The 22,866-nt window shown below is 39.2% G+C and overlaps 1 protein-coding gene across 1 annotated transcript in view; it reads left to right on the top strand.

The window, feature by feature from the left end:
- Positions 1-22,218, top strand: part of LOC126188895 (uncharacterized) — a 249,966-nt gene extending 227,748 nt beyond the window's left edge. Inside the window, exons 12-13 of the mRNA XM_049930624.1 lie at positions 17,151-17,385; positions 22,003-22,218. Of these exons, the coding sequence (XP_049786581.1) occupies positions 17,151-17,385; positions 22,003-22,218 (451 nt within the window). The remainder of the gene's footprint in view (positions 1-17,150; positions 17,386-22,002) is intronic.
- The last annotated feature ends 648 nt before the right edge of the window (positions 22,219-22,866 follow it).

The raw sequence follows: 22,866 nt of genomic DNA on the forward strand, positions 1-22,866 counted from the left end.
TCAGAGCATCCTGGCCAAATTGAATGAATATTTGGCTGCCCCGATAGCCTGACATGAATCCCATTAAACATTTATGGGACATAATCAAGAGGTCAGTTTGTGCATAAAATTCTGCACTGGCAACACTTTTGCAATTACAGATGACTATAGAAGCAGTGTGGCTCAGTATTCCTGAAAGGTCTTCCAACAATTATTGAGTCCATGCCACACCGAGTTGCTGCACTACACCATGCAGAGAGAGGTCCAACATAATATTAGGATGTATCCCATGACTTTTGTCACCTCATTTTATATCCTGCAGAATTCTCATGAACTTTTTAAGAAACTGTACATTGCACACATAATTGAGTATCTGTTCTCACGAGGAGATTTTGTATTAACTCACAGCCTGTCTACAATATTAGGAAAATAATAAATTACTACTCATCTTAAAGATGACCTTTGAGTTGCAGACAGGATTTCAGTCAGAGCTGCTGGTGACAGTGGTCATGGGTGCATGAGGTGTGTTTGTTTGTGCGCATGTGTGTGTGCTTTTTTGCTGAAGAGGGCTTTGGCCAAAAGCTATAATGCATAACAGTCTTTTAGTTGTGACTGTCTGGAACTCAACGTCATCTTTATGGTGAGTAGCAATCTATCCTTTTCCTAATATTGTTGTTATTCCAGCCAGAGGTTCCATTGTTTGGTTTTGACTTACAGTATGTCTGTCATTGATATTGCCATATCAATGCGTTGTTGAATTGTGGTTTATTAGTCTCATAACATACATAGTCAAAATCATTTGATTCAGGTAGAGGAGGCACATAAAAAGCTTGGTAAAACTTACTGTGAACATAGAAAGCTGATGTTTATGTACATCATCATAATAATAATACAATTTTGTTTTATATATGCAAAAGGCAGAGAAAATAATAATAATAATAATAATAATAATAATAATAATAATAATAATAATAAACCCTGTGGAGGCCCGGGAAAAGAATAGGCCTCCGGTATGTTCTGCCAGTCGTAAAAGGCGACAAAAAGGACAAACCACAAATAGGGCTAACCCCCCTTTTAGTGTGATTAGTTGGTTCAGGACAGAACTAATGAAGCCTCGGACAAGCGCTGTCATGGTCGGGGACGACGCTTGAACCCTATGCCCGTCCACAATGGTAATGACACTGCTAGCCATACAGAAAATGATTTGAATCCAAATAGAGGTGTTTTGCGGGATATGCTTCCTGCAACCACTCTAGAAGCAAAACAAAGACAGAGGATGAGATGGTCAGATGAAGTTAACTGACACCTCACGTTCTGTTATTACCGAGCAACAAACTTAGGAACCAACAAAACTGGATACAGATCACAAGTATACACAAAATTTATTACCAGATACCCAGAATTAAAATTTTTAACAGAACAACGATTAGCTGATCAGATCCGTGTAATAATCAAAAATAACAGGATACCCCAGTCAGAATTAGAAAACATCAAACAACAAGTACAACAAATACTGGAACAAAATAATGTGCAATCAGAAGAAGAAGAAAATACAGTAATGGTCTCAAACATCCCAGAGAAAACAAACAAAGAACACCACACATCAGTTAAACAATCAGAGGAAAACAAAATCTTAAGACGGCCACCAGAACAAACACAAATAGGACATGAAGTGACACACATGTTAGATATAGAAGAAAAATTTCAGCTAACATATATAGAATACAAAGACACAAATACAGACATTACACCATTCTTGCATAGACCTCCAAATAACCCACAAGTTGAAACAACAATAACAACTATCAACACAATCATACGCAACAAAATAAATGAGAATACAACTATGGAAGAGTTACAACTACTGGTTTATATAGGAGGACTCACTACACTAAATATACACACTAGGCAGAGATCAGAACAAACCAACACACAGAAGAAACCCATAAAGCCAGCATGGCAACACAGGCTACAGATCAGAATAGAAAAACTGAGAAAAGACATCGGACAGCAAACACAATTTATAAGAAATGAAATATCAGACAAAAAACGACAAAGGTTAGGTAAAATCTCACAAAAAGAAGCGATAGAGCAATTAGATGAAAAGAAGCAGAAATTACAAGCATTGGCCAAATGACTTAGGAGATACAAAAAAAGTGAAAATAGAAGGAAACAAAACCAAACATTCAACACAAACCAAAAGAAATTTTATCAGACAATAGATAACATGCACATTAAAATAGACAACCCACCAAACATAACAGGAACACTTCTGGAGCAACATATGGTCAAACCCACGGTGGATACAAGCAGAAACAGACACATACAAGATGATACCACAAGTGACAATTTTGCAACATGAAGTCACCCAAGCAATCAATTCTACTCACAATTGGAAAGCCCCTGGGAAAGATAACATAGCAGATTTCTGGCTAAAGAAGTTCACCTCAACACATTCACATCTAACTAAATTATTTAACAGTTACATTGCAGACCCATACACATTCCCTGATACACTTAGACATGGAATCACTTATCTGAAACCTAAAGATCAAGCAGACACAGCAAACCCAGCAAAATATTGGCCCATAATATGCCTACCAACAACATACAAAATATTAACTTCAGTCATTACACAGAAATTAATGACACATACAATGCAGAACAAAATTATAAATGAAGAACAAAAAGGCTGTTGCAAAGGAGCACAAGGATGTAAAGAGCAACTGATAATAGATGCAGAGGTGACATATCAAGCTAAAACCAAACAAAGGTCGCTACACTACACATACATTGATTACCAGAAAGCTTTTGATAGTGTACCCCACTCCCGGTTACCACAAATACTGGAAATATACAAAGTAGATCCTAATTTGATACAGTTCCTAAACATAGTAATGAAAAACTGGAAAACCTTACTTAATATCCAAACAAATTCAAATAATATCACATCACAGCCAATACAGATTAAGCGTGGGATATACCAAGGAGACTCATTAAGTCCTTTCTGGTTCTGCCTTGCTCTGAACCCACTATCCAACATGCTAAATAATACAAATTATGGATACAATATCACTGGAACATACCAACACAAAATCACACATTTGCTATACATGGATGATCTAAAATTACTAGCAGCAACAAATCAGCAACTCAACCAATTACTAAAGATAACAGAAGTATTCAGCAGCTTTTGGAACAGACAAATGTAAGAAAAATAGCATAGTCAAGGGAAAACACACTAAACAAGATGATTACATATTGGATAACCACAGCGACTGCATAGAAGCGATGGAAAAAACAGATGCCTATAAATATCTAGGATACAGACAAAAATAGGAATAGATAATACTAATATTAAAGAAGAACTAAAAGAAAAATATAGACAAAGACTAACAAAAATACTGAAAACAGAATTGACAGCAAGAAACAAGACAAAAGCTATAAATAGCTATGCTATACCAGTATTGACGTACTCATTTGGAGTAGTGAAATGGAGTAACACAGACCCAGAAGCACTCAATACAGTTACACGATCACAATGCGACAAATATAGAATACATCACATACATTCAGCAACAGAAAGATTCACATTGAGCAGAAAGGAAGGAGGAAGGGGATTTATCGACATAAAAAACCTACATTATGGACGGGTAGACAATTTAAGAAAATTCTTTATAGAATGAGCAGAAACTAGCAAAATACATAAAGCAATCACTCATATAAATACGTCGGCTACACCATTGCAATTTCATAACCACTTCTACAACCCTTTAGATCACATAACATGAACAGATACGAAGAAAGTAAATTGGAAAAAGAAAACACTACATGGCAAGCACCCGTATCATCTAACACAGCCACACATCAATCGAGACGCATCCAACACATGGCTAAGAAAAGGCAATATATACAGTGAGATGGAAGGATTCTTGATTGCAATACAGGATTAAACAATAAACACCAGATATTACAGCAAACATATTATTAAAGATCCCAATACCACAACAGATAAATGCAGACTTTGCAAACAACAAATAGAAACAGTAGATCACATCACAAGCAGATGTACAATACTAGCAAATACAGAATACCCCAGAAGACATGACAATGTAGCAAAAATAATACATCAACAACTTGCCATACAATATAAACTAATAAAACAACAGATTCCCACATACAAGTATGCACCACAAAATGTACTGGAGAATGATGAATACAAATTATACTGGAACAGAACCATTATAACAGATAAAACAACACCACATAACAAACCTAACATCATACTCGCCAATAAAAAGAAGAAATTAACACAACTAATCGAAATATCCATACCCAATACAACAAATATACAGAAGAAAACAGGAGAAAAAATTGAAAAACACATCCAACTTGCTGAGGAAGTCAAAGACATGTGGCATCAGGATAAAGTTGACATCATACCAATTATACTATCAACTACAGGAGTCATACCACACAATATCCACCAGTACATCAACGCAATACAGCTACATCCAAACGTATATATATACAACTACAGAAATCTGTAATTATTGATACATGTTCAATTACCCGAAAGTTCCTAAATGTAATGTAACATATACCGTACAGTTAAAAGGAAGTCGCGCTTGATCAAGGTCCACGTCACTTTCCATTTTTAACCAGACATAATGTCTGAGAAAGGAAAGAAATAATAATAATAATAGTATCTAAAAATCTAACACTAAATTACCCTAGCTCAAATTACCATGGCATGCTCTAAAAATCTTCTATTGAATAGTACCATTTCTCTCCCAGAATCTGATGTAGGCTTATTTTTAGGATCTCTGGCTTAGCATTAAATATATTTTTATCCATTAATTTGTTATATATTGTCACCCCCATATAATGTGGAGCTCGTTCATATAATTTCAATTTTTGTGTGGGAAGCATAAAATTATTTTTATTTCTTGTGTTGTCTGTATGGTTAAAATGATTTTCCTCAAATAATTTTTGCCTGCTGTGTAGGAAGATAATAATTTCATAAATGTATATGGAGGGTACAGTTAGGATTTGCAATTGTCGAAATAATGGGCAACAAGATTCTGTTTTCTGTGTGGTACACAGGTATCTGACAATTTTTTTCTGAAGTCTCAGTATACGAGATACTCTACTTTAACTTCCCTGTAAGATTATACTATACCTAATTACAGATTCAAAATAACTATGTTATGCTGTTTTTTGTGTACTCATGTCAGTAGACTTTGTAAGTATCTGCATTGCAAATGTAAAACCGCTTAGTTTATTTGATAAGGAGTCAATATGTGTGTTCCAATTCGAGTGCTTGTTCACATTTAGTCCTAGGAATTTGACAGCGTCAACTTCTTCCATAAGTTGATATTGCATTGTATGTTAAGCTCCGCACGTTTTGAGTGTTTGGTTTGGAAATGTACCATATGGGTTTTTGCAATGTTCAGTTTCAACCCATTTAACTGGAACCAGTTTTCTAGGGTATCCAGTGTGCTCACAATGAAGCTTGGAATTTTTTCTGCATCACCATCGTCAATTAAAACAGAAGTATCATCTGCAAACAGAACTGACGGGGAACTGATATTTGTGGATAACTCATTTACATAGAATAGGAACAAGATTGGCCCCAAAATTGTGCCTTGAGGCACACCTTGTGATACAGTACACCACTTCGCAAAATAATTCACCTCATTTGAAATGATAGTTACCCTTTGTTTTTTGTTCTGTAGGTTCGATGTAAGCCATTCGAGAGTATTGGCCTTAATCCCATATTTATCTAATTTGTAGATAAGCAATGCATGGCTTACAGAGTCAAAAGCTTTATTAAGATCACAGAAAATACCAGTAACTTTACTCCTCTGGCAGAGGGCTTTGCATATCTTTTCAATAAAGTTATTTATTGCATCCAGGGTGTTTTTCCTAGTTGGAATCCAAATTGATTATTGATAATAATATCATTTTTAACAATAAAATTTTGTATCTGGTTTGCAGCTACTATCTCAAACACTTTAAACAAGATTGGAAGAACAGATATAGGATGATAGCTTCCCATGTCTTCCCTCGACCCTTTCTTGAACAGAGGCCTGACTTCGGCATACTTCAACACATCATGAAAGCACCCTTGTTCAAAAGATTGATTAATTATTTCAGTTAGTGGAGGTGCTATTATGTGATACACTGCTTTAGTCACTTGAGTTGGTATCCCATCCCACCCAGCTGTGTTTTTATGTTCTAATGGTAATATAATATTTTCCACATGTTTTATTGAGACTTTTTTAAAATCTGTGAGATACTCAGCTCCTTGCTGGAGTCCAAAGGGGTTTACTTTACTCTGATACAGGGGTTTACTTTACTCTGATACTCTACTATATCAACATCAGACTTTGCCACATTTATGAAGAATTCATTTTAACACTCCGATATTTGAGCTGGGTTTACAATAAGGCTATCATTTACTTCAATCCTAGATATTTCATTTCTATTAATTCTAACACCTAACTTTGAATTGACAACAGACCATACTGCCTTTGTTTTACTTTTATGTTGTGAAATGAACTTGAGGGGGAAGTTCGGGTTGGTTACACCAAACACCCAATAAGCAGTAGATCATTTATTCACCTAAACACATGCAAGGCTCACAAAAAACCGAACATGGCAGAACAGCCCAGAGACAATGTTCTGAGTCCAAAGACAATGGTAAGAGTCCAAAGATGAACGCATATCGATGCTGGTGTTGACCTCATCGGCGCTTCATAGCCGCCCCGCCCCCCCCCCCCCCCTCCCCCCACAGTACAGAGTACTCTTGAGAGGCCAGTGGGGGGGGGGGGGGATTGACTAAGACATCGGCAGGGGTGGTCCATGGGAGCCAGACCATGGAGTCAGCTCGACAGCGTCGTCGGGGAGCGTCCAGGTCGACGTCGGGTGGGAGGGGAACACATTTCACCAGGTGGCAGGGAATGGCGGAGGATGTGTCATGAGCACTGGATGTAGAGAAACACACGACGAACAGTGTATAATCGTGCAGTATTATTGAGATGTCATGGATTATGTCCGGGAGGACAGGCACAAACACCTCGAGCGAGGGCACGTTCAAAATGGGGGGGGGGGGGGGGGGGGGGGTTGTGAGAAACCTCAACAGGGCGAGGCAGGCGACGGTGTGGTCATGGTGTTCGGAGCCACTTGGCGGATCCAACGGGAGCTGAGGCAGCAAAGTGTCCCAGGAGTCAATGCGACGAGATGGCCGCTGGCCCGAAGCAGTGGCACCGTGGTCGGGTGAGCTCGTGAGCCTTTAATGAGTCCATTGTCCAAGGGCGTGGCCTGTGGCAGCACGGTCGTGGGCGAAACGCATGGCATGAGTGCACTGTTTGTGTTGTAAGTGGTGGTCGCACAGTGGCGCGCAGGAGCCGAAGTTGCATAGTTAGAAGTGCTGTCCGCGAGGGGTGGGGTAGGAGCCGTCAGTTCGGCAACACATGATGCTCGTCGAGGATGCGCACTTGTGTCCAGCCGAGTGTCAAACTCTGCCGTGTTAGGAGGGTGTGGCCCTGCAGAACTGTCAGTGCATGTTATGGCAGTTTTGATAGCACAGTTGCGAGGGGTAGTGGGAGGTAAACACACTGAGGCTCGATTGTTGGGACTGCAAGCAGATTCGGCACACTTACTGACCTTGCTTTGTCCTTGCTTTAGTGTCTGTAATTCCTTTGCTGCATCGGAGAGCTGGAGCTGTGTTTTGTGGAGCCGGAGGGAGAGCTCGAAGTCCTTGCGTAGGCGAGCGATGTGTTCAAGCTTGACAAGGCACTTGTGCGTGGTTTCTAGTAACGTCATCGACAGAGATGATCATGTACGGATGAGATGATCCCGGACCGATGTGTCATGGGGGGCAGTGGGGAAGGGGAGGGGGTGGCTTGACGGATTACAGGGGAAGTGAGTCTTGGAGGGATGATGAAACACAGTGTTTCGCACTAGGTCTGGTGAAAGTTTGTGGTGTCGCAAGAAGTCAATGCCTAGTATAGGTTTGTCAATTTCGCACACTAAAAAAGTCCACTCAAGTTTGCAATTTGCGCAGAGTGAGATGACGTGGGAAGTTGAACCTGAGCATTCTAGATTAGTTGAATTCACAGCTTGCAGTGAAGTATGATGAGGGCGGATGTTCGACGATGCTAAGGACGCAGGCAGCAGCGAAACATCGGTGCCTGTGTCCACTAGGAAAAGGTATCCCGACGAAATGTCTTTAATGTAAAGTCATCCACAATTATTAGGTCGTTCCTGGACAGAATGGAGCACTGGCGGGTGCCTGTCATGTTGTGCGCAGGAGGCGGCACTTGAACCTACCTGTGATTGGCGTTTGGGAAGTGGCAGGGTGGACTGCAGTTCCATGCCGCCTCACCAAACCGTGTGTGGAAGTAACAGTACAGGTAGTGCAGTTGTATTTCCTGCAGAAAGTTTGTTGCTACTGGTGGTGGCAGATGTTCGGTTGCAGGAGGGGGTGTGACTGTGGGCGGAGCTGGTGACATCCTAGTTGCTTGTTTACTGCTTCCCGGAGCGAGCGGAACGGTCTGCACAGTATGGCCCTGGCTGCGTCCAGCCGCAGGGCGATGAACCTGAACCTGAGACTTGTCAGGTAGGCAGTGGCTGGCGAAATAGAGCAGTGATGCATCATGCAGCTTGTCAGCAATTGTCATTCTTTGCTCCACAGGCTCAGGAGACCTTTGAGCCAGAGCAAAGCGGATGTGAGGAGTTTATCTGACCAGATGGCGAGGAGAGCTGTGTCAGAGAATAGATCAGTGCTGACCAGGGCACGTAGCTGTCTCCAGAGCTGGGAAGGTTTGTCATTGCCTAGTTGCTCGACGTGGAGCACTTGCCATATTGCTGCCTCAGTTGAGCGTGCAAGGCGATGTAGAACTGTCTTTTTGGCTAGAGTGTACTGGGTAGATGAGTCCGCGGCATCGACCAGGTCAGCAATCAAGTCCTCCTGGTCGTGCAGGTGGGTGATGAGGCACAGAAACCTAGTTGACTCATTGAGTTTGTAATGGTCGAACACTTCATCCACAATTTAGAACCAGGTTGTAGCTCTGTTGGGATTAAACGGCGGCAGCGTTGGTAAGCATTGTAGAATGTTCGGAAGAACAGGTTGAGTTGAGTTCATTGTGGCACTGCCTGAATCGAGCTGTTGTTGCTGTAGTATTCCAGGAGAGTGTGTCTCCAGGGGATGTGGCAACGATGGCTCTTTGGGTGAGTGCAATCCGTCGTGACGCGGAAGGCCGACGCGGGTGAGACACCGTAATGTGTTGATTGCAGTTGCGGAAGCTCAACATCTTGTGGGTGTGTTCAGATTGATGTGTTGCAGAAGACTGACGCGGATGAGGCACCGAGATGTGCCAAGAACGGTAGCAGAAGCTCGACTGGAGCAGGCACAGGAACGACAGGTGAGAAAAAGTTGAAAGTTTGAGAATGCGTGTTAGTCTGTGGAAAGCTCAACATATGACCAGAGCTGGGGTCACCTGTGTTGCAGGGAGGCTGCGGAGGTGTGGGCTGTCCAGAAGCACAGTGTGGGAAATGATGTCAAACATGGGACGGGGTGTGTGAATGTTCACTGTTCATAGTCACTCCACTCAAAACGGTGTGTGGATAAGGTGAATGTCGTGGCACAAAACACTGAGGCATAGCAGTGGGATGGAGGTGGGGGTCAGGCACAGATAACAAGTAATTGTTCCTATTGCAGCACGAGGTATCGTAGTAGGAAGGCATGTGCTGATGCTGAACTGAGGCAGGCACGGGCATGGTCAGATACTGAGGAGGTTGACCTGTGGACGAAGCAGTTCCAGCCATGTGGCAGTTATGTGTATGGTACTGCATGGATTTCGGTGTGGCAAATCATTGTCCTGGCAGTAGTAGGTTGTCTGACGAAGCATTTGCAGAAATCGGCATTGGTTCCGCACTACACAGAGATCTATAATAGGTAACTGCACAGTCGATGAGGGAGGGCACATGTGGCGGGAACAAAGGCATTTGATAGCTGGAGTCATGCACACTCCTAACCTCACTTATTGTTGCAGGCTCGAAAACGTCCAGCGAAATCATCGAGTGAGAGGCATCATGTTGCAGTCCTGGTAGGTGTACATTGTCCGCAACACGATGCATGTTGATCACAAAATCTGGCGTTAAGTGCTGGGCTGAAGTCATTGTTGGAATGCTGTGTTGATGTAATACACATGAGATTAACCGACGCGGATCTCGCGGACACAGTAAAATGGCAAAAATGGAAGACATTACAATTCGGGGTCGCCAGTGAGGGGGAAGTTCGGGTTGGTTACACCAAACAACACCCATTTAGCAGTAGTTCATTTATTCACCTAAACACTTGTAAGGCTCACAAAAAACTGAACATGGCAGAACAGCCCAAAGACAATGCTCCAAGTCCAAAAACGATGCTCAGAGTCCAAAGACGAATGCATATCAATGCTGGTGTCGACCTCATCGGTGCCACAAACTTATTGTTTGCCATTTGTTTGGCTGCTTTCACAACTTTTTTGAAGGAAGCTTTATAACATCTGACAGTCAGTAAAATACCTGTTTTTATTATATTTCAGTTCATTATGTTGTTGCCTCTTCCTAGAACTAGAAATTTTTATACCCAGAGTTATCCATTTAACTTTACCTGTGATTTTGTTACATGTGGTTCTGAGTGAAAAAGTTTCATTAAACACCCCAAGAAAACTGCTTAAAATTTGTCCAAGTTACTACTACTTGAAATACAGCTGTCATAAAGCCATTCAGCCACTCTTAACTTATTTTTAAATACAGTTAAAGTTTTTTCATTGAAGTTCCTTTTCATAGAGCTTCTGTTACATGGAATTTCTTTGTTAATTTTTGGTAGTTCTATGAATACTGCAGAGTGGTCAGAGATTCCTAGATCTAAGCAAAATTTATGGACATCTTCAAATACATAGTTGGTTAGGATATTATCAATACAGGTGGCTGACTGTGCATTTACCCTGGTGGCTTGCTTGGAGTTTACTTTGAAACCTAAACTTTTTACTATGTCAGTGAATTTGGACACATTGTTGCTTTCACCTAGGACATTAATGTTGAAGTCAGCAGCTATTACAACCTTTTTTCCTTTTCCTTTGTTTAGATTTTCAAGGAGGCACTGAAATTTGGCCAGAAAAGCTTCAATTCCAGCTTTCTCTGGTACTCTGTAAATAGAAACTACTATGATATTTTGGTCCTTTAACTCAATACAGCAGCCCTCGAATATACTAGGTGACTTGGCCCTGCATATGGTTTAAAAAGACTGATGATCTTGTACTCTGCCCCAATCTTATCTGGCAGCTAAGAGTTGGTTGTGGTACTACCTTGCATGAATGGATAAATGATTTAAATAACTTCTAATGTTGAATCACATGATCAGGTTGGGGAGTCTAAAATCTATCCTGTGACATGTTTCCTACTCCATGTATCCCTGAACATCTGTTACACTAGTGGATTTTTTTTAAAAACTCATAATTGGGTTCTAAAGTTTCAGTTGGTTCTATTCAGAATATTTATTGTAAATCACCATTTCTATTGGTTTTGGAAAGACAAAACAGTAATTGACTAAGAATTTTGTATTTTATGTTTAACACTTTTCTTTTATTCTGCTTTGAAAGACACCAAATTCACTTACACAGTTAACTACTGCAAGAAGATGTTGAGAAATACTTTCTACACACTTGTTATGGTGCTGATAGTTAGTCTGTCTTGTCCTTCACTGACAGTTCTAATGAGTTTTCTTATTTCTTTGTTACCAGTAGGAGAAAGCACATTCCATACTCAGAGCGACAATTCTTGAAACTGCAATGAAGTATTTTGTCATCCATGGTTTACAAAATCAAGAAAAATAATTATTAGAGTTTTTTGTTTTTAATGTAGTCTTTTTAGGATTTCTATTGTGATTGAAAGTGAAATTTCTGTAGTATCTTGTCAATGTGCGGCAAAATTTTACCATATTTCTGATGCAGCAGTTAATGTTATTTGCGTGTTGTAACTGCATAGCTACAGTATAGTGTCTGGTTTCATTTAACTACTTTTTATAATAATAATGTTAATTTTGGAAGGCTGTTTTAGTTTGGGTTTTATATAGTAATCTTTCTTTTTTGCTTATCCACTTAACCGTAAGTCTTCTCTTGCAAATGTTATATTAGTACTTGCACAATTATTTTTAGTTATATATTTTACACTATTAACATATTTGATGTCAAAACAGTAATAAAAATCGGTGGGAAGTGCCACATGTAAAATATTTACAACTTGCAGATACTGATGTTATCACCATGCACAAATTTTTACTTATATATCTTTCTGCTGTTAGTGAAGCCCGTGAGTGCAGCTGAAACTGAACTGCATGGTGATCAGAGATAGTAGACCTTAGGATGATTGTGTTGTGGAAAAAGAATCATTAGTTGTTTTATTATCTATGAATTGCTGTTAGTGTCCCTAGTTGGCTTGTTTACTATTGGAGTAATGCTGAAAATTTAGAATCAAATGTATGCTAACTCACTTGTATTGGCATCATTTAGCAACACATCAGTATTTATGGCCCTGCAATGACAATATTTATGCAGATTATTCAATAGGTTGTACATAATCTGTAAATACCAATGTTTGCTAAGTATTTGTAATTATTCCAGCACTTTAAAATTATTGCTACATTGTTGAAGTCCTTCACGGCTGAAGTTATACCATTATAATTTTTTTCAGTTCACAGTAAAGTGGCAATGTTAAAAAGGAGGCAGCTCACTGATACTTGACGATGAGAGGGACCCACCCTTACAACAAGCTAATGATGAAGCATATTCCACTCTATGATAGGCTGATTGATACAGGGATCGGTTTTCATAATTACATGAAGAGACAGTCTCAGTTGCATAGTTATTGTTATTGCAAATAACAGATTCCACCTGGTTAAGACTTCCTCAGATTTTTCTAAAAGAAAATAGAAAGCAAGGACATTATTATTTAACATTAAAAATTAAAGAGTGTTGCTCTAAGCTGCACTAAATTTATAAAAAAAAATTTAAAAGGTTTTTAAAAAACAAATTAACACTCATGACAGTCCATCAAAGCAATGCATATCACTGAATAGTAGGGCGGTTAGTTATTTATTGGTTGATTCAGGGGAGGGGACCAGCTTCACAGTCATTGGTCCCAGCAGATTAGGGAAGGATGAGGAAGGAAGTTATCCGTGCCCTTTCAAAGGAACCATCCCTTATTTGCCTATCAGGATGGCTGGCTTTGGATTGGAACTATCATCCTTCCGAATGCAAGTCCAGTGTGCTAGCCACTGTGTCACCTTATTCATTTGTGTTCGTGTGGTAACAACCATCAAAAGGAAGAACCTTTGAACAAGATACGCTGGAACAAAACCAAGCGTACAAACTTAGAAAGGATAAAAATCAGGGCAAAATTTATGAAGGCAAAAATAAAAGGGGGTGGAGGGACGGGCACAGGCAGGTAAAATAATAGAAATTTCCTTGAAATAGTTGTAGCTTCTAGGTGAAGTGCAGTGTAAAGAGCATATATATCAAATGTGTCAGGAGAACAAGTTAGTAAATGGAGTAATAGATCACTATTATTACAGCACATAATATAAAAATTCAAAATGCATAAAAAGTAAAAGAATATAAAGAACAACAAGTACTGTAGAATCAAGTGTTGTCATAACAACAACAAGGTATCCCAAAAGGTTACAGTATAACCAAAATACCCAGATGCCTGACCTTCTCTGTTCAATAAATGTATGATGCATCACATTCACTGAAGTTAATAATTTGTAGTTTTATATATTTACATCCTTGCTTTTCCTTTTCTTTTAGAAAAATCTGAGTAACCAGATGAAACAAGTTATTTCTAATAAAAATAGCTTTGCAACTGAGACTCTCTTTATACATTGAAGTGCTAAAGAAACTGGTATAGGCATGTCTACTCAGATACAGAGATATGTAAACAGGCAGAATACAGCACTGCAGTCTCTAACACCTAAATAAGACAACAAGTGTCTGGCATAGTTCTTAGATTTGTTACTGCTGCTACAATAGCAGGTTATCAAGACTAAAGTGAGTTTGAACATGGTGTCATAGTCAGCGCACAAGCAATGGGACACAGCATTTCCAACATAGTGATGAAATGGGGATTTTCCCATATGACCATTTCACAAGTGTACCATGAATATCAGGAATCCAGTAAAACGTCAAATCTCCAGCATCGCTGCGGCTGGAAAAACATCCTACAAGAATGGGACAAATGATGACTGAAGAGAATAATTCAACGTGACAGAAGTGCAACCCTTCTCCAAATCGCTCCAGATTTCAATGCTGGGCCCTCAAAAGATGTCAGCATGCAAACCATTCAATGAAACATCATCAACATGGGCTTTTGGAGCCGAAGGCCCACTCATATATCCTTGATGACTGCATGACACAAAGTTTTACGCAATGCCTGGGCCCGTCAACACTGACATTGAACTGTTGATGACTGGAAACATGTTGTGCAGTTGGACAAGCTCGTTTCAAATGGTATCGAGTGTATGGACGTGTATGGGTATGGAGACAACCTCACGTACCCTGCATGTCAGCAGGGGACTGTTCAAGCTGGTGGCAGCTCTGTAATGGTGTGGGGTGTGTGCAGTTGGAGTGGATGTACATAAGCATTCTGTAATGGTGTCGGGTGTGTGCAGTTGGAGGGATATGGAACCCCTGATATGTCTAGATGTAACTCTGACAGGTGACACATACATAAGCATTCTGTCTGTACACCTGCATCCATTCATGTCCACTGTGCATTCCAAAAGAGTTGGGCAATTCCCACTGGAGAATGCGACACCCCATACATCCAGAATTGCTACAGAGTGGCTCCAGGAACCCTCTTCTGATTTAAACACTTCTGCTGGCCATTGAACTCCACAGATATGAATATTATTGAGCAAATTTGGGATGCCTTGCAACATGTTGTTCAGAAAAGATCTCCACCCAACTCATGCTCTTACAGATTTATGGAGAGCCCTGCAGGATTCATGGTGTCAATTCCCTCCAGCACTACTTCAGACATTAGTCGAGTCTATACCACATAGTGTTGCGGAACTTCAGTGTGCTCATGGGGTCCCTACGTGATGTTAGGCAGGTGTACTAATTTCCTTGGCTCTTCAGTGTATAAGCTAATGATGATTTATTGTATTATTAGGCACAAACAAAATTATTGAGGACAAGTGTGCAAGTGGAAAAATGCCATCTAGGGTTTGAGTGGCCTGCCTCTCCTTTACAATCTTCCTGATCTATATTTATTCCCTTCCTACTTTTAAATGTATCTGTCAACAGTACTTCAAATTTCATCTCTTCAAGGCAAGTACTGGGCAGCCATTTTGACCCTTTGTAGTTTTATGTTTTTATCAAGTGAATTTTTCATTTGATATAAATAGTAATTATGCCATAAAAGTATCATTGTTCAGTTACGACTAGCACATCAGGTTTATTAGTCTCTATGTAGGTCATTGTATTTATTTCTGAGACACATTTACTCTTCATGTAACAACCGATATTTGTATGTGACACTCCTGTTAACATATATAAAGTGTTCACTCTTTAAAATCAGGCAAGGGAATATTGTGCAATGTCAGTAAGTAAGTGTCATGCAAAGACCTTTTCAAACATTGTGGAATTTTTACATTCACCCATTATCATTTGTTCTCAGTAATTGTGTTTGTGCATAGTAATAAAATAAATTATATCTTCAAATAATTGTTGTATCTGTTTAGTGTTCAGTGTGATGTTCAGTGTTCTGGCAAAAATATCATGGACAAGTCATTCAAAGAAATAAGACAGTGAACTGGGAATCTCTAGAAACTTATTCTTAAGTTAAATGACTTCATTTCGTAAATCATATGAGACTCCTGTTAGTATTCTATTTTTAATGTTCTTTGTAAATAAAAGATAATTACTTTTATTGTGCAAATGTATAAGTTCATCCATAAACACACAAGTAGAAAAACAGTTTTTGAATTATATATGTGTGGTCTGTTCTTTTGGACACAATTTTGATCCTACAGTCATTATGAATCGATACACAAAGGAATTAGTGGCCTTAGCTGTCAGTGGGTATTGGTTTAAGGCAATGGGGAAGGTTGAAAACTTGTGCCGAACTGAGATTCGAACCCAGTTCTCCTGCTTGCTAGGCAGATGTGCTGACCATTGCACCATCTGAACACAGGTGTTGTTGCGACTGCACGGACTGTCCTTGCAGTGCCTGAAAGAACAGACACTACATATATTTATGGTTAGGACTGCCAGTTGATCACTTCAGTGAGGATGCACACCATGCTCGAACTCTTATGGGAATTGGCAAAGTGCTGTGAGTAATGAGGATAGTGGGCAGAAGGGGGCTTCATTAGTAATGTGTAAATAAATTGAGAATTTGGGTCCGATGGGATGCATGTTAAGGCAGTGTGTGCAGTTGTGATCACCACTGTGTCCCAGTGGCACACTGGAAGGTGCATGTGAATAGTAAGCAGGAGACCCAGGTTCAGGTCTCATTGTGGCACATATTTTCAACTTTTCCCATTGATTTAAATCAATGCCAACTGGCAGCTAATGTCACTAATTCTTTTGTGTCTTAAGTTTTGAATTGTAGGATTCTAAATGCAGTAGATGCATCTCAGTCCCTATTAAATTACTTCTTTTAATAATTTTAAAAGTTTATAATGAGAAACATTTATTAGTGGCTACTTTAAATAAAAAGAAAAAAAAGGTGTTCTTGACAGATTCTAAATAATAATAATTGTCATTAATGGTGAATAAATGAAGATAACACAACATTCAGCTGCAATTATGACAGCTATTTCACTAATTTATTCTCAGTTTACTTCCCATACATCCTAAACGATAATTTAGTTTTGCAAAGAGAACTAATTAATGGAACTTACCATTACTATTTTGACATTTAGTTAATTTTTTGAGTGCTAACAGTTATTTCTGTGAGCAACTATGTGAGTGGTGTAAACAGTAATTTTCAATTAGAAATCAACATGCTTGTATGTTTTGTTCTTTAAATAAGAGCCTTTCAAATGTATATAGTGACTGTCTTTTGCACAAGAAGTTGCAGTTGTTTCTTATTTTTGTTGGAATACCCTTCCACAGATTTGCAAGCCCTAAGCAACCAGGATTTGTAGAGTATCTTCGTCTGGTTGAAGCAGTTGAAGAAGCTGTTACACAGGCAGGACTTCAAAGAGCACCTACAATTACTCCAATACAGCATCTGGCAATTAATGATGGTGATCACAATTTCCTAAATTTTGAGGAACGGCAGATGGTTATACGTGTTCTTGAGCGGCTGGCAAGGCATAATGAATACAACTTTATTTCAGCTTTTAAGGTAATTCACCAAAGGTTGATAAACTCTATAGTCTTGTAATTGAAATATTTATGGTTAAATGCCCACATCTGAGAATGTTTTGGGTGTGACAATTCACTGGATTTATGTTACTGTCTCATAACTTTGCTCATATTTTACCTAGAAACCTTTGGTCCATATAAATATCCAAGGAATTTAGAAAGAGTGGAACCTCCATGTTAGAATATCAACAATGTAAGGAAAAAAACAGATCACTACTCACTGTAATGATGACACACTGAGCTGCAGACAGGCACAACGAAACAAAACACACAGACACACACACACACACACACACACACACACACACACACACACACACACACACACAGCAGAATGGAATGCAACTGTCATGTTGAACAGAAGCAGCTGTCTGAAGGGGACAGGAAAGGGGAAGTGCTAAAAGGGTGCAGGTGCTGGGAGAGGGAAGTGCTGTCTGGTGGTGTGAGCAGGAACTAGAAGGAGGCATGACAAGACTGCCACCAGGCACAGTGTTGGGAGGCTGTGGAGTAGAAAGTGGGGAGAGGGAGAGGGGGGGAGGAAAATGGGGAGCGGAAAAGGAGAGGACCAGGGAAAGGGAATGACAGGTGGGTGTGGGTGTGTTGTCAGTGGGTGGAACTCTGAGGGGTGAGGGGATATCAGGATGAAGACAGTGATAGGCCAGAGGTGCTGAAACTGTTGAGTGGAGGCTGTGGTGTCAGTAGGTTTTCTTAGGTTGAGGCAGGGATAGCTTTGGAGTGGGGTATTTATTGTTATGATAACTCCCATCTACGCAGTTCAGGAAACTGGATCCTACAGTCCACCAGCACTTTTTTTGAACAGCACAGACAGGAGTTATCCTTAACGTACTTTCTCCAATCCTGAAATCATCCCAGCCTCAACCTAAGGTAACTTACTACCCCACATTCTCCATCCAACAGTTTCCACCTCTTCTGCCCTATCACCTCCCTCCTGTTCGTACCCCCTTGCCACTTTGTGTGCCACTCTCTGCCAATACACCGACTCATAAATCCCCTTCCCTGCTCCTCTCCTTTTCCAGTCCTAGTCCCCTTCCCTCTCCCTAACTTGCCTGCTCCAGGTGACAGTCTTGTCATGTCTCCTTCTAGTCCCTGCTTGCTCTGCCAGGCTGTGCTCTTTACTCCCTTTCCTGTGCCCTCCTATCCCTTCCCCTTCCCTTACCTCTCCAGACTACTGCTTCCATTCAACATGACAGTTGCATGTTGGTCAGTGCTACCAGAGATGTCAGTCATGTGTGTGTGAGGTGTGCTTGCATGTTTGAATGAATGCGCGTGTGTGTGTGTTTCCTTTTCTGATGAAGGCTTTGCCTGAAAGCTAAATGTTTAAGAGTCTTTCTCTTGTGCCTGCCTGCAACTCAACATGTCACCTTTAAGGTCAGTAGCAATCTGTCTTTTTCCTTTTTTTGTTAATTTGTAAAGAAGTGGTTTATTTCTATTCAAAATTAATGTAAAAATCCAGTACTAATAATATCCATGACAGAAATATAGTTATCAGTGATACAGAAACCAATGTTTTTGGAATGCCAAACATAAAAATAAGAAAAATAAAAAATTGCATACTTGCTTGCAACACTTTCCATCAGCTCAAAAATGAGAGGTAGGGGGAAAAAAAGGGTAAGGTTTAATGTATAATGGTTGAAAATATGAAAATTTTATCTGAATTATAGACCAATCAAGATATAATGAAGAGGAAATGATTACACAATAATGCTGGACTATCAGTCAAGGTTGAATGTCTGAACTATTATTAATAGTAGGATGTTGATAATTGGTAATTTGAAGATGGTCCTTAAACTCAAAGGAAATAGATTTGAAAGATAACAAAATGAAGAGGAGAGAAAAGTAAAACAAAAAAATATGAGCGCCAGGTGAAGTGAGACATAACAAGAAAAGGGGGAGAGGGGGATATAACAATTATACATAATACAGAAAATAGGAAAAGAAAGTACATATGAGAAAAAGAGAGGGGTGGGGGAAGAATTGTGAAGAAAAATTTGGTAGTAAGGAAAAAAAGATCACACATTCAATGAGACTGTACAAACAACATGCACTGGATAGTTAGTTACCATTGCCTGGGTTTGGAAGCACTGAGGGTAGGAGGAAGGATATATATGACACAAAACTTCGCTATGCGAACCATGAGTGACCCGGCAGACATCAATATGGTAATCAAATTCTTGCCATACCCATCCCAGCATGGCATCGTCGACTGTGGCAGTTGCTTCCCATATTCTCTCCCGGAGCTCTCCTACATCACGTGGTAGAGGCTGTACGTACACCAGATATTTAATGTGTCCCCACAGAAAAAATATCACATGGAGTGAGATCTGGTGTTCGGGGAGGCCATTTTATGAAACAGCTGTCCCCTTCTGTAGCATGACTGATCCACTGGTGCCACTCCAATTTGAATGGTTTCATAGACAGCTTCTGTCACAGGAGTTCCCACATTGTCATTGGAGCCATTTTGAGTTCATGGGATGTACAACACACAGATTTCTTTGGACTCCTTATGAATGTCTCTCATACATGCTCCACATTCACTTCACTCACACTGGGACATCCACTTCTCTTGCCGGGCACAAGCAACCCATCATAACAAATTTGTTGTGCCAGTGGTAAATGGCCTTCCTTGTTGGTGGCTTCTTACTGTACTTGGTTCTAAACATCCGTTGAACAGCTGTAGCACACTTGTTTTTGTTGAACTCCAACACACAGAAAGCTTGCTCTGCACCTGAACTTGCCATGTTTGCGACTAGCGCTGACTACTGGCAAATTACTAAACTACCCTGTGGCGGTATACATGGAAAAAAACTTAAAAGGGTTTCTCTTCAGAATGACATATGTATGATATCTGTATAATGTTTGGTTCTTGTGCAATAAATAATTGATAGTGTTCCCGGGCTTTATGTACTCCATGTATATTTGAAGAATATTTGCCTGCCTGGGATGCTTGGGTGTCATAAGCAGAAAAACCATCCTCTTTATTTACCAGGCCACTCAACCAAGGCATTATAAAATGCCTGAAACAAAAATACAGAAGAATTATTTTACAGGAGAGGCTGACCTGTCTTGATTGTACAACAAGAAAAGTGACGATCTTGGATGCTACGCATTCTGTGAGAAATGTGTAGTAATCTATGCAAGAAAGCACAATATCAAACTGTTTTCAGACGGCTGCCCTTAATCAGATAATGGTACTTGCAGGAGAGATCACGTCAGAAAACAATGAAATCACAGAAAAAGACATCATGTCAGAAAACTATGAAATTGCAGCTGAACTCTGGCAGCAGATAATGGGGCAAGATGAAAATTCCGCATGGCTTAGCTTCACTGCTTATGTTGAGTATGATAAAGGTGTTGCCATTTGTCAGTCCAGGACAACTGGCAAAGTGTTGCAGGAGCAAATGACAGAGAAACAAGAAATTGAGGACACAGATGAAACAGCACCTTTGCCAGTTCCTACAATGTCGAAAGCCATGGATTCAACTAAACATTTCATGTTAAGCTTTTCAGTTGATGAAGAAGTGTTGAATGCATTAACAAAGATTAATGATATGATATTAAAATTAAGACAGAAGAAAAAAGCAACAATTGATATGTTCTTCAAATGCCTTTGAAGGTAGGATTACGCAGTGTAGTGTGGTTAGGTTAATATGTACAGTATACCTATAGTTTTAGCAATGACAGTCTATATTGTCTGTAGTGGTTCACTAATGGGAAAAAATGAAATGAATGATTTTCCTTTCAATTAAGAACATCTCTGTAAACCCTACCTTTGTGAATAAATAATATCATCACACGTCAGGTTTGTATTTATTTGTTCTTTATTTATTCAAATTGTTTTAGGTGGTGGTATCCCTCTATTAACCAATTACTTTATTTATACATAATGTTATGTTTTATGAGTTATACACAAGTATTGGAATTGTTATCCACAGTAAAATTGAAATTAGAAGTTAATGTGATTGACATATACTGTACACACAGGTACATATTCCATATAAAAAATCAACTCAATTTGAAATTAAATGGTGATCTGAGTCTGTAAGATATGTCCTAAAATATGGGTTCATATTTTGAAGGCTAGAAGCTATGTTATTGCATTACATGATATAACTGTATACCATTTTGCTCTTGGCTTAAGTGTACATGTGTGGACTTCGGCAGCTTGAAATTGCCAATGTTGCTATATTTAAAATATTTTTGTTTCTTGTATACTAATGCATAATTTTGAATTTCTGGGTGTGATATTTCAAATGTATTCTCAAAAAGGTGTGTTTAGAATTACAGTTTACTGATACAGCATGTCAGAAAATGCGGCATTATGAGATCGGATATTACACTAAAATTTTCACCACCAGAAAAAATCAAATCATACCAAAATATGTATTTCCCACTTATGATGTTCAAAATTTGTGCTCCTTTCAGAAGTACTTATGAGATTCCAATGTATTAACAGTATATGTAGTGTATGTGATCTGAGGAAGCAGTGTGATTTCTATTATTTATTCAGAAACAAACCAGTTGATCATTTTTATTGCATTTCAGCATACTTATTGTTAATACTAATGTCTTTTTTCAGGACTGGGATCCTGCAAACATTGGGACAATATCAAAAGAGCAGCTATTCAAAGTTTTTTCAGTACTGGGAATTGCTTCATCATTTTCTGGTCAAGAAATTGACATTCTAACCAAGTGTTTTGGTGTTGAACGTGGCCTCCGATTAGAAGTTGACTACAGAGCACTGTGTCATGTGCTTGACATTTTACATAATACGAGCAGAGCACATGCCGCCTAAGAACTCTAGAGAAGTTAGCATTCATTGATTTAAGCTATGATCCATCATTTTCAGTGCTTAATCTTCAGTGTAAAATACATGTTATGCCAATGATAACTTTTTTATTTCAATAAAGAACAGGGGTTGTTATTTCCAGATAATCATATAATACATCTGTGATAAGTATGATTACATAATTTGCTATGGTATTTATAACCTTCTTTATTCATTTATTTTTGTTAGTTTGTGCACTTACACAAAACATTTCTAGAAATGTTACCAGTTTATTGGAAAAGTTGATATTTTATTGCATAAAATTACAATGTGAAAGATTATTATAGGTGTAAGCTTCAACACTAATGAGTGGAAAAGCTAACAACAAACAAAAACTGTAAATACTTTCATAAACAATGTACTGTGGAAGTGACAGTTTCTGTCTTAGCAAGAGTGACTGTTGGAAGTTAGTAAGTCATTAACAATGTAATGAGCATCAACAGTTATGGCTATGGAGCACAGGTGCTAAAAGTGAAGTTGCTCTGTTAATATGGGTAAATGATTTGATAAAGCAAAAAGAGAAGTTCTGGCAGTTAGCAATGAAATATGTTTCTGGGTCAGGAAGATGACAGTTCACCACCAGTATTGTCATGTAGCAACCGGAATTTAGTCCAA

Source organism: Schistocerca cancellata, chromosome 1, assembly GCF_023864275.1.
Source record: "Schistocerca cancellata isolate TAMUIC-IGC-003103 chromosome 1, iqSchCanc2.1, whole genome shotgun sequence".
NCBI lineage: Eukaryota > Metazoa > Arthropoda > Insecta > Orthoptera > Acrididae > Schistocerca > Schistocerca cancellata.